The 15927-nt window shown below is 47.8% G+C and overlaps 1 protein-coding gene across 5 annotated transcripts in view; it reads left to right on the top strand.

Moving 5' to 3' along the window:
* Window positions 1-15927, top strand: part of FLNC (filamin C) — a 206718-nt gene that overhangs the window by 182340 nt on the left and 8451 nt on the right. For all 5 annotated transcript variants that reach the window (XM_085653708.1, XM_085653712.1, XM_085653707.1 and 2 more), the window contains 6 exons: window positions 2108-2386; window positions 2648-2785; window positions 4178-4293; window positions 7402-7534; window positions 9277-9453; window positions 9552-9770. In XM_085653708.1, coding sequence (XP_085509834.1) covers window positions 2108-2386; window positions 2648-2785; window positions 4178-4293; window positions 7402-7534; window positions 9277-9453; window positions 9552-9770 — 1062 coding nt within the window. The remainder of the gene's footprint in view (window positions 1-2107; window positions 2387-2647; window positions 2786-4177; window positions 4294-7401; window positions 7535-9276; window positions 9454-9551; window positions 9771-15927) is intronic.

Below are 15927 nucleotides of genomic sequence, written 5' to 3'. Positions count from 1 at the left end.
CATTGGGGCATTTGTGCAGTATGTGCCTCCCTCTAAAGGACCAGTAAGGTTGTGTACCTACTAGACATGTATCAGATAAGGGTCTCAATTACAGTTTGGTGAAGCCAGAGCCCCACTGTCAATTACATTTGGTGAACGTACTGGGTTTCCAATGATAGAGCCTCAGCTTGTTCCACTTGTCCTGATGACCTATCTGTTACAGGGCTGCCAGGCTGCTATAGTGCCCAAAGTGGCATCAGTCTCACACTACAATGAGTTCACTGCTTAGGTACACCAGCAAGGTGAACTTGAACAGGGAGAATAACATTTCCCTGCATGTTAGGGCCATTGTGCGTTTTTTGTTTTCTGAAATAAACTCCTGCTTTAAGAGTTGGCTTCAGAAAAACAAAAAATGAATGCTGAGTGGGCCAAACGAAGATATTGCATGCTCAACATTCGTCTGTGCCATCAGTTCATCCACATTGGTGGAGGCCTTGACCGCAGACAATCTATCAGGCTGGCAGGCTGCTCGCCAAACTGAAACTGAGACCCAGAGTCTGATATATGCCCCACTCTTCCTTAGACTGATGGCCATTCAGCAGCAGTAATCTGTAAGTAGTTCTGTAGATTTGTTTGGCTCTAGACACTGCATGTTTCACATCAGCAAAATTAACCCGTCACTTGTGTTTGCTTATTTTACTGTCTGGCCATGCACAACAATGCACAATGTGTGCCAGAGGCACCTATTTTAACCCTATACCCACTTTCCCCACTAAAATTATTGACAGCAGCTCTTTCTCTGCCTGCACCAGACAATAATGGAAATACAGGAAGTGAAATGAAAAACCATCTCCAGTAGGGGTAAAAGGGTTCTCAATGCACACATGGAAGCATTCACACAATTTTGGATAGAATAATGTTGAAAAGTGCAGAAGAGGAGGTTAAAATGCAAGCATTGGTGAGAGTTTCATGTCCAGTTCTTGGGGTGCGTCACATTGAGTACTGTGTCCAGTTCTAGTGACTTCATTGGTCACGTTGTGTCCAATCCTGGAAGCTGGATTGTGAGTGGTGTCAAGATGTAGATTTCAAATTAACAAAAGGTAAAGCAGGGTGGAGACAGTCCAGATGAAGTTACCACAAGGGTGCAAGTTCTGCACCAGAAATCGTAGGAGGGGAGATGCACAGAATTTTATGATAACTCATCAGTGAATAGAAATGGGGGTGTTGGAGACATTTGCATACCTTCGTATACCTCGGGCTCTTCAGCGAACCTTTGTCCCAAGACAAGACATGTGAGGATAGTCTCAAGAGTATGATAAGGAAGGTATGCTAAAAGCACATAACTGTCTCTTAAAATTGGTTGGACCAAAACTAGGGTGAGGAAAACAGATGAGATTAATTGGATTAATGTGTAAGAAGGACAGAAAGATTAGATAGAAACAAGAAGCACAAAATAAGGAAATGTAATTGTGTTATCAAATTGATGAATGTGAAATAAGGACCAGAGAAAGAATTGATAAGATTGTTGCGTAGGAAAGTAGAAAATGAGTATAAGACGGAGAAGAACTGATAAGTGCAAGAGAAGGAAAGTCATTGGTTTTGTAGAGTTGATTTGATTATCACTGATATGTAGAAGGTGGAAAAGCTTGGTTAAATGCAGTGAAAAGACGGAAGAGGAAGGTAGAAAATCTGACAAAGAACATGCCTCACTGATGATATTTTACAGAATCAACTGCAAATCCTCAAGGTTGTCTCAAGCTTTATCTAAGCTTTTCTTCAGCTGAGACAATTTCTGCTCAGAGCCATTTGATCAGACACCTTGAATTGAATTCCTTGCATAATACTCACTAATTAATGATGTGCTTACTGAACATAAAGTGCCAATGTTTGATAAGGGAATACATTCAAAATGTCCCCTTGTGGTCTTTACCTGAGGTATAGATATTACGTTCCACTCAAGTTGACTTGCCCACCCCCATTCGCCTGTAATTCTGAATAGCTAGAGTTTAGTTAATGGTGAAAACCCACAACCTGGTCTTCAGGCCCCCCCTAACCCCCCAACTGCTTTGTTAGACATACTCGTTATAATTTTTGAAACCAGCTAACCATTGTGTTCTCTCACTGCCAGGTGTTACCGGAGAAGTGGGCTCTCAGGACATGACGGCCCAGGTGACCAGCCCCTCCGGAAAGACGTACGATGCTGAGATCATTGACGGAGAGGACAGCACCTACAGTGTCCGTTTTGTACCACAGGAGATGGGGTCGCACACAGTCAATGTCAAGTACCGTGGCCAGCATGTACCAGGCAGCCCCTTCCAATTCACTGTCGGGCCAATGGGTGAGGGAGGCTCCCACAAAGTACGTGCTGGAGGTACCGGCTTGGAGAGAGGCGTGGCGGGAGTTCCAGGTGAGGATCCAGATGAACAAGTTCTTGGGCAGGTTTGAGGAAGCAATCATGTGAAAGAAATGGGAGGGGAGGATGGGAGCAAGAGATTACATCTTATGGCAAGATGCACCACTACAATAGCCTTCCATTTGAGGGCTATGTGCATGCCTAATATTTTCTGTACATTGTCAAGATTATTGATATGCAGCCTGGGGGACATGACATGGATATTGGCATCAAATCCATTGTTTAAAATCAGACTTCTCAATTTTACGCTTCCAGCTGAGTTCAGTATCTGGACGAGAGAAGCTGGAGCCGGTGGTCTCTCCATCGCTGTTGAGGGTCCCAGCAAAGCAGAAATTGCCTTTGAGGACAGAAAAGATGGTTCTTGTGGCGTCTCCTACATTGTACAAGAACCAGGTAAATGGACCTCTTTGTTGTATACTAATTTTTCACCCAGCGCTGTCGGTCTGCAGTGCGTCCCAATTTGACTTTGAGCTCATCAAAAAAGACTGTAGAGGGGTGGTATGTGCAGTGGAACACTGAATGTGCACCATGATATGGAGAAATGTGCAAGGAGAGGCTGTCTGTACAACTAAATGTTATGTGCAGACATCTTTAGAGCATGGACTGGTTGTTCTCCATAGGGAGGCCTGCAGGTTTTCTCTGATGCGAAGACTGATGTGTGCCAGATGTTAGGAGTAGAGATTTTTTTCAGAGAGAGACTGGATTTGCTTTTCTTGTAAGAGTGCAGGCCAGCAGAGGGCACCTGAATGGTAATTAAAAATGGCATTCCAAGTGTCTGTGGGGTGACGTTTTACATGCCCTAGTTATTGGAGTGCAGGTGCCTGCACAAGGAGACTGGGTGTGCCCTCGTCTACAGAGTGCAGGTATCTGCATAGCAAGCCTGTGTAAGACCCAGTACTGAGAGTGTAGGTATCTGCATAGCAAACCTGCCTACGACCCAGTACTGAGAGTGCAGGTATCTGCATAGCAAGCCTGTGCACAGCCCTGTACTGAGGGTGTACATCTCTGCATAGCAAGCCTGTGTAAGACCCAGTACTGAGAGTGCAGGTATCTGCATAGCAGCTTGTCTACGGCCCAGTACGGATAGTGCAGGCATCTGCATAGCAAACCTGTCTACGACCCAGTACTGATAGTGCAGGCATCTGCATAGCAAACCTGTCTACGACCCAGTACTGAGAGTGCAGGTATCTGCATAGCAAACCTGTCTACGGCCCAGTACTGAGAGTGCAGGTATCTGCATAGCAAACCTGTCTACGGCCCAGTACTGATAGTGCAGGTAACTGCATAGCAAGCCTGTGCACGACCCTGTACTGAGGGTGTAGATCTCTGCATAGCAAGCCTGTATAAGACCCAGTACTGAGAGTGCATGTAGCTGCATAGCAGCCTGTCTACGGCCCAGTACCGAGAGTGCAGGTATCTCTGGGGTGAATACTGGGTGCCAGTTACCGGAGTGCTGGTGTCTGGAGGAGACTGAAAGAGCCGGACAGCAAGAATGAAGGATCACTGTGGAAAATGAGTACCATTGAGTTGGCTAACAATAAACATCTGTTATATAGTGCCAAGATACACTTGGGTGAACGTGCGCTTTACAAATACACATGTTCTGTTATGGTATGTTATGTTATGTGTAGCAAACTGATTTTGCCCCAGTTGTGTTAATAGATCTACAGAAATGCCCGCGTGTGTTCTGCTGTAGGAGCTCTTATTTGTTTAGCGATGGTGAGGTCGAGGAAATAAGAGCAGCTGTGCTGTCAGCTTGAGTCTGGACTTTCTGTCTCTTTTCAGGGGACTACGAAGTTTCCATTAAGTTCAACGATGAACAGATCCCTGACAGTCCATTCATTGTCCCCGTGGCCTCGCTGTCAGATGATGCCCGCAGGCTCACAGTCACCAGCCTCCAGGTAAGATATCACTTCAGCGGGCATGACCCAATAATGCGACAGGTCTGCATCCTTCCCAATCCACCACCTCTTCTTACCGAAGAGCGTCCTGATGCCCAACTCCATTCATCTTCTATGAAAAAAAGCATCTGGGTGTTGGGCCCACTTGTAGCTCTGGAGCTTTCTGTATGGGTTATGGCCTTTATCCCTGGTATTTTCTCAGACTACTGCCCGCAGCCCGCCCTGACAAATGTGGTCCTGAAAGCCTGATTCCCTTTCGAGTCTTTAGCGCTGGTCCACACAGACCAAACCCAAATGCTGTAAACAAAAGTTTTTGTTGGCAAGGGGACAATCATGCAGTAAACTTCAGGCAGTGGCCTAGCTAGAGGGGCAGCGGAGGTGAGCAAGTCGGGTCTGTCGACTACCACCAACCCCTGCCCCCGAGCACAAGTCATTTGTCGGCCCACAACACAATCTGTTTACACACATTTACACACAAATATCAGTAAGACAATGAACATAGAACAACTGAACACATCCCCCAGGGTTATAAAACACCTGGATCTTTAGAGTCCTGAGGAGGCCAGATGATGTGATTGTGATGGATGCCTAAGACATGACCATGAAATTACTCTTTAGAATTTTAGCCTCTAATATAATGTGGGGGAAGGGGAAGAAACACTGCTGCAGATCTGGGCAAAATAGCCAATCTTTCCATTTTTAACCTTTGCTGTTTAACACAAGCCCCTAAAGTCAGAGTTGTTTCTTGGAGGGGTTAACTGGGAGCACGTTGCTGTTAGATACATGAGAGTAGATCAAATCCACCCTTTTGTTAGTTGAAAATCTATTTGAACTCTTACCTGGTCCTGGTGAGGAGGCTGGAAATTTGCTCCCACGCTTGCTGTCTTGACCTCCAGTTCAGAAGCGATGCTTGCTAAGTGCTTAATTTGAGCAGCTGGTTTCCGGTGCTCAGCACCAGCACTTAATTGTCAACACCGGGGTTTGTACCAAACTCCCACATGGTGGTGCTGCTAAAAAAGACTCTTGACTGATGCCCAAGCCATTCTTATAACTTTGGGGGCCTAGAGTAGGCTTAATTGTCACACTTGTAAGAGTGTGATGATCAATAATTGTGTTGGTACTGTCAGTGGCGGCGCTGGCAGGGCAATGGGCGGTGCAAGCTGCAGTGGGCTCCTGACGAAGGTCCTGGCACTTATTTTTTTTACAAATTAAGGGCTGCCCAAGCCTGACGTGCAGCTGGCAGATAAAAGCCTCTGCTCGGCCTCTGCTCGTCATCAAAGCCTCTGCTCGGCCTCTGCTCGTCATCTCTCGCCTAGATAGTGCAAGGGCGTTGCTGATTAACCCGTGGCTTCTGGGAAGCCCGTCATCTGCTGCAGTCACAAGACACGCCTCCAAATATTGTCTGTGTATTCGTTCTCTGAACCAGCACTAAAAACCTTAACGACCCCACTGCCATGTGCTACCCAAATTCCCCTCAAAGCCAAGGTGCGAAGGAAGCCTCAAGGGACCACAATTCACATCCACAGACAACTGCAGTTAACCCTTTCCAGGCTTAACAGAGGGACAGTGGTAAACTGCTTATGTCTCTGCAGGTCCAATAAAATTCATTGAATCTTTGACAAAGTTATATTTTGCTCAAGTCACTCTGTCACTCCTCATTGTAGACATCCTGGCTTATGCATTCATTTTAACTGCCCCTCCTCTAACACCAGCATCGTAACACACAGGCACTCTAACATCAGTACCTTAAGACACCGGTAACAAAAGGTGTAATCAACTTGAATATCTTATGTCCACATTTAACTTCACTTCTGCTTCCCAAAAAATATGCAATTTTTGTTTCATTCTGTAGAAGTATTATAACGTAGGGATTTATTTTGAGTTTGGCAGCACAGGAGCACTGCCATTAATCGGCGATACTCCTGCTCCATTCTTTTTCCATTTCATTTAGATCAAGGGAATGCCAGGTTTACAGCGGCGAAGGGTGGGAGGTTTAAAAAAAATAATAATTACTTGATCACAGGGTCTCTCCTCCGTCCCTCCCATGTTGTCCCTTCTCTCAGGCCAGAAGAAGGAAGCACTATGGCTCCCCTGAGCCAATCACAATAATGCAATGCAGCGTTGTTATTGGTCTGAGCACCACAGTTCGGCGCTCAGACAGGGAATGGGAGCCTGGGCATGCAAAGTGCACATGCTGGTTTGACCAGGCCCAGGCCAAGACGGCCGGCCAAACCATCATGCGCACTTTAGAGTGCACCAACTCCTCCTCCCTCGTCACAGGAGCCCGCCCCACCTGAAACTGGCAGATACTATCGGAGGAGCCGCCACCGATTTTATAAAGAGTGAACATGACAATCACGGTATCAGAGCACTGTACAGATAGAGAGCTGCTGAGGGTTACAGGGCAGTAAGAACTATTTAGGATACGTTGTACATAGAATTCGACCAGCAAGGTGTAACACAGTATCAAATAGGGGAAGATAAAATCTTCAAAATAGTTCTTTTCTGCAAGATGTCTTTCTAGCAGTACTGCTTTGAGTTCCTACTTGAAAAGCTTGAGTGAAGGAATGTCTCTCGTTGAGGGTGGTAGGGAGTTCCACATTTTTGGGGCAGATCCGGTGAAAATGCGATGTGGGTTTTCTTTTTATTGTTTTACTTTACATATTACCCCACCCAACCTCATGATCGTAAACTTATGTAGATGAAATTAATGTTTGAAGAGGAGTCTATGAAAAACTGTGCCTCTTAGCAAGAGCTTTCAGATTTTTGTTTTCACTTTTCGTCCCTGTATTTCTCGTTCTGCTGGCAGTGTCAAATTTTGACTGCTTTCAACTTTCAATTTGTAACCACCAATCATTCCATGCTTTGGGTAGTCAAAAAAGAGCTAAAAGCATTTTCTGGTAGGCCTAGGACTGAGTCGCTTAATTCTACGTATAATGCTTGACTTACGGCTAACTCTGCCCCAACATTTTTAGCCTTCAGAGTCACAGTATTCCTACGGGCACACCCATCTCTCAGGAAGCAAAATGGACAACCAAGGGAGATGAGAATAGATCGTGTCTACAACACTTCACAATGATTATTCCTTTTTTTTATTTATCATCGTAGGAGAAAGGGATGAAGGTGAACCAGCCAGCCTCCTTCGCAGTGCAGCTAAATGGTGCCAGAGGAGTGATTGATGCCAAGGTCCATACCCCGTCAGGGTCGGTGGAGGAGTGCTATGTCTCAGAGATTGACAGTGGTAAGATGAGCGTGTGTTTTTAACCTGTTTGTAAATATCAGATTCCTCGTAGCAAGCTGAGGATGGGATTCCAGAAGCCAGAAACAGAAAGGCACATTTATAGAGCTTATTTCCTTCTTACTGGAGAAAGGTAAAGTTTCAAACTCAAAGTTGGGTGAACTTCCAACTTCACATAGTTTGAGAAGTTTGCTGACTGTCCCATCTTTACTTTTCGGAGACGTTTTCTACAAAAAAGGTTTTTGAAGGCCTATTCTCCTACTGGAAGTTGGGCTTTTGCAGACTTTTTCTCCCTAACACCTATTAGACACTTTGTTCTAATAGTTGATTTTCTAAATTACATTTTGAAGTCTTTTCAATGTTCACACAGACTGCAAAGTTTAAAAAAATAATTTAGACAAAGTGGCAAAGGAAAACTTTCACTAATTTGATACCAGGCCATATGGCCCCATCAGTTATCAGCTGAATTTAGAGATTCTTGGCAGATGTGCAATCAAAAATCTTAATCTTAATGTGCAGCAACACCTGCGAGTCTGTTATCAGAACCACATGTATCTTTGCTGATCTGTAGCCCGATTGGCAGCACCCTCTGCTATTTGAGTATTGATCGCTATACAGCCCTGCTAATGTACCCTGAGTCTGATCCACTATTTGTATATTGGGGTCTTCACCCAGCTGTGAAGCAGAGCCCAGTTATATTTCTGCGATAGGACTGTACACATAGCTGGGGCAATGCACCTCAATCTTGATGTGCGTCGTTGACTATTATACTGGCGAAACCTGACATGCAGCTCTGTCAATGCTGTCAATAAACCTCGGTGATGATGTTTAGCACTCATGTTATTCCAAAACTGGGAGCCCCACACAGTTCTGACATTGCCACCGGGTTTCTAGCATCATGTCGTGACACTGTTACTACAGAGATCCTTCAGCCGCGGTGATTAGCGGCCACTTGTCCGTATGGTTGTTAAAGGTTAAAGACCATCTTTTATACAGGGAACCTTAAAAAATCTATTAAAGCCTACTGCACAACTTCTGAATTTACACCCAAATTTAAAACTCCTGTGATGTGAAGACCATCCCATTGTACACCACCACAGCATCAGCAGGCATTATGTCAACGCTAACCAGGAGTACAGGCTGAACCTATCGAAATCACATTGAAGAGGATGACCTGAAAATGCCAGCATTTTGCCAGACCAAGAGGGGATCTGTGAAGTACTTGATCAATGTGCCCTGCTAACACTTCAACAAAGAGGAATATTTCTGCTATACTTACCTAAAGCCCCTCAGGTTGGCACTTGGTTGGTACAGGCAACACCCACAGCAGTTAATGTGGTGAGAGATAGATAAGCAATTGCCTGTAGTGGGTGAGGTTTTCTAAATGCGAATGTTGGCCTATAATAAGTCAACCAAATCTACAGCCATTTCCTCATACTGATTAGCCTCAATAAAAATAATATTTGGTACAATGTATAAAAATCAAGAGATGAAATGAGCTAGAGGATCATCCATAACGAGAGTTTACTTTGTTATTTCCCGGTTATCATATATAGGATGGCCTATTCTCTCCATTTTCGTGCCATGCTAAATATTTTGGGTGCTTTTTATTGGCATGCCTCTTTCTTACATTTCTTTTACTCTGCTTTTCATCGATTGCTTTTATATGTGTAGTGCTGAGAGATGCTTGATAAAAGGTAGTTCAACAAGTAAGTGAAACCAAGTCTTGTTCTTTGTCATTCCAGATAAGTACGCAATTCGCTTTATTCCCCATGAGAATGGTGTACACTCCATCGATGTAAAGTTCAATGCCAGCCACATCCCGGGCAGCCCCTTCAAGATCCGAGTGGGGGAGCAGAGCCAGGCGGGAGACCCAGGCCTTGTGTCAGCGTATGGACCAGGGCTGGAGGGAGGCACTACCGGTAGGGCCACGCCTCTGTGAACTGCAGGAAATTTGAAGAGAAGAATGCTGCTGATTGGCTATTTGTGACTCATGAATGCTCTGTGTTTCTTCCTTTAGGGGTGGCCTCAGAATTTGTGGTGAACACAATAAATGCTGGATCAGGTGCTCTGTCTTTCACCATCGACGGCCCCTCCAAGGTGAAGATGGACTGTGTGGAGTGCTCAGAGGGCTACAAGGTCAGCTACATCCCAATGGCTCCAGGAAACTACCTGATTTCCATCAAATATGGAGGACCGCAGCACATTGTGGGCAGCCCCTTCAAGGCCAAAGTGACAGGTATGTGCCTACTGGTTGGTCTCATACAGGAAGGATCAATTTCTCAATTTCTCAGGAGCGTATATCTTGTGGACTCGGGGGACAGTACAGTTACCACAATGGGTCCGTTCTTGTCCTCACCCAATAGTTGTCTTCTTGCAGTATCAGGAGAATGCCATTAAAGTCAGATTCAGTCTTTATCCTCTCAGCTGAGGCTGTCGATAAAGTGGCTAGTTATGGTCACTTTGGCCTCTGTTCACTTGGATTAGGACTTCTAAGCCACATGGACATAAGGAGGTAACCAGAGCTGGGCTGGCCATTTGAGCATTCCGTTTTTTCACCCGTGGGATGCCAGCTATGGGGTGCTTTTATATATATTTGAAAAATTGATTAGACCCATTTTTCTGAACATTTGTTTGTGCCATACATCCCCCACATACATTAGATAGAGTTAGGATTGATAGCAACACTCCCAAGCATGGTTCAGTATGGGGCTGAATTAACCATCTTTGCCAAAACTGGTTTTGGTTCCCAGTCTGGCCCTGGAGGAAATAGCACACCCTCGTTATTCACCCGATTTGTCTTCAGAAGAAGACTAAAGAAGCGATGACGCCTTTTATCTTTAGTTGGTGTCCCTAAACTCACTCTACTGTCAGTAGATTTGTATTTTCCATTGCTGTGACTGTTCATACCTGTGTGTTCCAGGCAACAACTCTCATTGCACCACCCAGTTTTATGTGTATGTCTTTTTAGTACAGGGATTATTGATACAACATCTTGCGCAACCTGTGAACCAAGGAACAGATGGGTGCTCGTGAGAGCCTGCCACTATTTCAGGAAATGGGGGCGCTTGGTAGCTCTTCCAATATTTAAACACCAATGCATTCTCCTCACTTCAGACACCATCTCTTTTACATCATTGACCTTGGAAAGCCACTGTTCGAATCTTTGACTGTGGACTGATTTTCCCTAGAAATCCTCAACTGTGAATACCAGAGCTATCAAAAGCAGTAACGTGTGCAGTCTCCTCAAGGATGTCCATTACTGTGGATGCCCTCCCTATTTCTGGATAGCCTCCCCTTTAAGGTCATAATAAAAGTAAGATCTCTAGGTGGAGGGTTGACTTTTCTCTTAAAATGTAGAACCAGACTGGGGCTGCAGTTAGTATCTTCCAATGCTGCCTCCTCAACTGCACCAGCCAATCCTGGACCAGTCATCTACAGCTACTATTTCCACCTTCATAGATGGCTAAGAGACAGCCAATTTCACTGCATCCATCCAAAGACAAAAACCCATGAACAGACTGCAGAAGGTACAAGACACAGGTATGTATCACACAGACAAGTACATTTACATCCAAAATGCCTGTACATGGATGTTGGAAATTCTCCACTCCCACACCGGAAAGGGTGGTGGTAACGGGTCTTTCCAGGACATACAGTGGTAGCTTGGCTCGAGTGGTCAGGGGTCAGGCACCGTGCTAAGCATACGTCATACCCATACAATAACCATGTGTGCATCCGTTCCAAAAACGACTCTACACCGTAAAAATTATGAAAATATCTTTCTTTATCTTCTTTTTCTCTTAGTTGCTGATTAAATAAATAATAACACAATCACAATATACAAGGCTTTTTAAATAGTGCAGGTCAAATAAATACTGGCTTAATGATTCAATAAATAGGGGTGATCATAAATAATTAAGGCATAAACATAAGTGCTATACATACAGGCAATTAAATATTCTGAGGCAATAAATACTGCAAACCAATAAATATTGAGCGACCATAAATACTGTGGAACAATAAATACAGTGAAGCAATAAATAGGTTAAATACAATAAATACAGTGCTCTCAATAAATAATTAAACGCTGACAGTGACACTTATAGAATCAGATCACATTTGAGATTACTATGGGCTGATTTGGCCCAGGCACAGGTTGTGGTTAGGTGGATGGCTTGAGGGTGTCTACTCCCTGGCTTGGACAAGGCTGAGGCCTAAACTGAGGTAGATCAAGGGGGGAATACTAGAGACCTGGCTCTCTCACTCTACACAACCCCTCTGAATTAGTCTCAGCTCACCCCTGGCACAGTCAAGCTGGTTCCAGCACCTCTCTAACCCCTAGAGTAGTCTCTTAGGATTCCACAGGGCCTTAGGCGCCCTCTATTCCACTTACTGCCCTTTTTCTGAAGCTCCGACGCCGCTGGAGTCGTGTCGACGCCGTGAGGCGGTTCCGGTTCGATGTCGGCGGCCTCGGCACAATGTCAGTTCTTGACGACGCCGGTAGGCGGTTCCGGATCGATGTCGGCGGCCTCGGCTCGATCTCGACTTCGGGCGGCTCCGGTCCGATGGCGACCTCAGGTTCGATGACGTCTGTCGGCCTTGGCTCGATGTCGACTTCCGGCGGCTCCGGAGTGCGATCCCCACTCCCGACCTCCGGTGCTCCTCTCCTCAGGTTCCGGCGACTCCGGAGTGCGACCTCACTCCCGACCTCCGGTGCTCCTCTCCTCAGGTTCCGGCGACTCCGGAGTGCGACCTCCACTCCCGACCTCCGGCACGCTTCACCCCGGTCTCCGGCGACTCCGGAGGGCGGACTTCACTCCCCCGTCGACGCCGCTCACTCGACCTCGGGTGACTTCCTCCTCGACCTCTGGTACTTCTCCGACCTCCGTCGGCGCCCTCTCTCGACCTCTGGCGGCTCCGGGTACGACGTCTGCTTTTCCAGTCAGCGCCGCTTCTCCACCTCGGGCTCCAGGTCTCCAGGCTACTCGACGTCAGACTCCAGGGAAACCAGTATCCAGGTCAGGATCTTGCTGTTCTTGGATTCTAAGGCCTGTTCCTGCTGTCCAGGTCCTTAAGATGGTTTTTCTTGCTTCTTCCCACACAGGGCTCCAGGCTGGGCTCAGTCAGTAGGGACTAGTATCAAGGGTGGGTTTATGGACCCCACTCCAGGCACAAGTTTCCACCCCTGCTGCCTCACTCCTTCCTCCTTCAGGTTTCTGCTGCTCTCTCTTCACCAGTCAGGTGCCAACTGCCAGCTCCAACTGCCAACTCTCTGTCTTAGCTTCCCAACATTCTAAACCGCCTCCAACTGTCACAGGGCTCCAGAATGTTGCAGAAGGTTCTAGTAGGTTCCAGTGGGTGCTGGTGATGTCACAGGTGGCCACCATTTTGTGCTCCAGGCCCTCAGACAGAAGTTCCAGGGGTAGATAAAATGGCTCCCTGAATCTGCAGCAACACTAAAAAGTCTGGTGGTTCCCAAAAAGGAAAAATTCTAACAGGGTTTGAGGCAAAAAGTGGGACAAAATAAATAATGATGAGGAGGGACCACCCAAAGGGCTGACAGGTCTAACACGCGTCCCCCCCAGCTGAAAGTGGGGAGAGCTACCCAACCCCTTGGGAGTTCTCATCACTAAGGCGGAAATACCTTGAGAGACCGTCTGCATTGGCGTGGTCCACTCCAGGCCGATGTTCCACCTGAAAGTCCATTCCCTGTAGGGAGATAGACCACCTCAACAACTTGGGATTCTCCCCCTTCATCTGCATCAGCCAACGAAGGGGTCTGTGGTCGGTCTGAACCAGGAAGTGCGAGCCAAACAGGTATGGCCGCAACTTCTTCAGAGCCCATACCACTGCAAAGGCTTCACGCTCTATTGCACTCCACTTCTGTTCCCTGGGAAGTAGTCTCCGGGATAGGAAGACCACGGGTTGATCCAGACCCTCTTCATTGAGCTGCGATAACACTGCCCCAATGCCATGTTCTGATGCATCCGTCTGGACAATGAACTCCTTGGAAAAGTCTGGGGCCCTTAAGACCGGGGCCTCGCACATGGCTTTCTTCAATCTCACAAAGACCTGCTGACAAGCCTCCGTCCAGACTACCCGTCGAGGTTGTTTCTTGGACGTGATCTTCGCCTGGAGGGGTTGCACCGCTCCCCTACCCACCAAGTGTCCAAGGTACACTACCGACCCCTGCCCGATCTGGCACTTGCTGGCCTTGATCGTCAATCCAGCTTGTCTCAGGGCCTGGAGAACAGCTTGCAGGTGACGCAAGTGATCCTCCCAGCTGTTACTGAAGACGGCTATGTCATCCAGATAAGCAGCAGAGAAACTCTCCATTCCGGTGAGGATCTGGTTTACCAGGCGCTGAAACGTGGCAGGTGCGTTCTTGAGCCCAAAGGGCATCACACAGAACTGGTAGTGGCCATTGGGCGTGGAGAAGGCTGACCTTTCCCTTGCTCCATCAGTCAAAGAGATCTGCCAGTACCCAGAAGTAAGGTCAAAGGTACTTAGATATTGGGCAGCTCCCAGCCGGTCAATCAATTCATCCGCCCTAGGGATCAGATGAGCATCAGTTTTGGTTACTGAATTCAGTCCCCGGTAGTCCACACAGAACCTCAGTTCCGGTTGGGCACGCGGTGGTGCAGCTTTTGGTACTAGTACCACCGGACTGGACCAGGGGCTGCTAGAAGGTTCGATCACTCCTAGCTCCAGCATCTTAGTGACTTCACTGTTAATGCTGGCCTTCACCTTGTCTGACATCCGGTAGATCTTGGACTTCACAGGTGGGCTGTCTCCTGTGTCCACGTCATGGACGCACAGGTGAGTCCTACCCGGGACAGGGGAGAACAACGAAGAGTACTGTCCCAGGACCTGGCGACAGTCCTCCTGCTGTTCAGGAGTTAGAGATGGGGAGAGAATCACTCCCTCCACCGACCCATCCTTCTCTTGAGACGCAAACAAATCGGGGAGAGGCTCGCTTTCCGCGTCCTCTGCTCCGTCAGTCACCATCATCAAGATGACTTCGGGCCTCTTGTGGTGGGGTTTGAGGCGGTTGGCGTGCAGCACCCGTAGGGGCTGACGAGGGGTCTTCAGGTCCACCAAGTAGGTAGCCTTACCCTTCTTCTCCAACACCTCAAAGGGTCCTGACCAGCGATCCTGGAGGGCGCTAAGCTCTCCTGGTTCGATCACCCACACCTTCTGGCCAGGCTCCAACTCCACCGGGTGAGCGTTGTGGTCATACCACGCCTTCATCACTGCTTGGCTGGCTTCCAAGTTGTCAGAAGCTTGCTTCCACAACTTAGCCATTTGGCTCCGGAAGGCCAGCATGTAGCTCACCACGTCCTGGGGAAGCTTTCTGGGAGTTCTTTCCCATCCGTCCCTCACCAGGTTGAGAGGTCCACGTACAGGGTGCCCATACAGAAGCTCGAAGGGGCTGAAGCCCACTCCCTTCTGTGGCACTTCCCTGTAAGAAAAGAGTAGACAGGGTAGGAGGACGTCCCATTTCCTCCGCAGGCTTTCAGGCAGACTTCTGATCATGCCTTTCAAGGTTTTGTTAAACCTCTCCACCAGACCATTGGTCTGGGGGTGGTAAGGAGTTGTGAACCGGTAGGTCACTCCACACTCCTTCCACATCGCCCGCATGTACGCTGACATGAAGTTGGTCCCCCTGTCGGACACAACTTCCTTGGGAAAACCCACTCGGGTAAAGATTCCCATCAGGGCCCTAGCCACAACAGGTGCTGTTATGGTCCTCAGAGGTATTGCCTCTGGGTACCGTGTGGCATGATCCACCAGAACCAGGATAAACCTGTGACCAGCTGTAGTAGGTGGATCTAACGGACCCACAATGTCGATGCCCACCCTTTCAAAGGGGGTGCTAACGACAGGAAGTGGTTCCAGGGGAGCTTTTAGCTTCACCCCTGTTTTCCCACTGGCTTGGCAAGACACACATGTCCGGCAGTAGGTATCGGACGACACTTTCATTTGAGGCCAATAAAAGTGTGGGACAAGACGGGCGAAGGTCTTGTCTTGCCCCAGGTGTCCTGCCAATGGGATCTCGTGAGCCAACTCCAGAAGGAAGGCTCGATAACGTTGAGGGACTACCAAGGCTCGTGACGATCCATGTAGGGGTGCCTTGGGTTCACTGTAGAGGAGGCCATCCTCCCAGTAAACACTGTAGTTCCCTTCAACGTTCCCTGCTGCCTGGGCTTCGGCCTGTCGCCTCAGCCCCTCAAGGGTAGGGCACTCCCTCTGGCCCTGGCAGAATTCCTCCCTGGACGGGCCTCCCTCCACGTGCCACTCGGCCGGGATGGGTAGGTCCTCCAGTTTGGTAACGTCCCCCACCGCAGACTCCTGGTCCACCACCTCCGGTGGCCTATCCGTCCTACGGGGTG

The sequence above is a fragment of the Triturus cristatus genome, chromosome 4_1 (genome assembly GCF_964204655.1).
Source record: "Triturus cristatus chromosome 4_1, aTriCri1.1, whole genome shotgun sequence".
NCBI classification, from domain to species: domain Eukaryota; kingdom Metazoa; phylum Chordata; class Amphibia; order Caudata; family Salamandridae; genus Triturus; species Triturus cristatus.
This window is presented reverse-complemented; position numbering and strand designations above follow the sequence as displayed.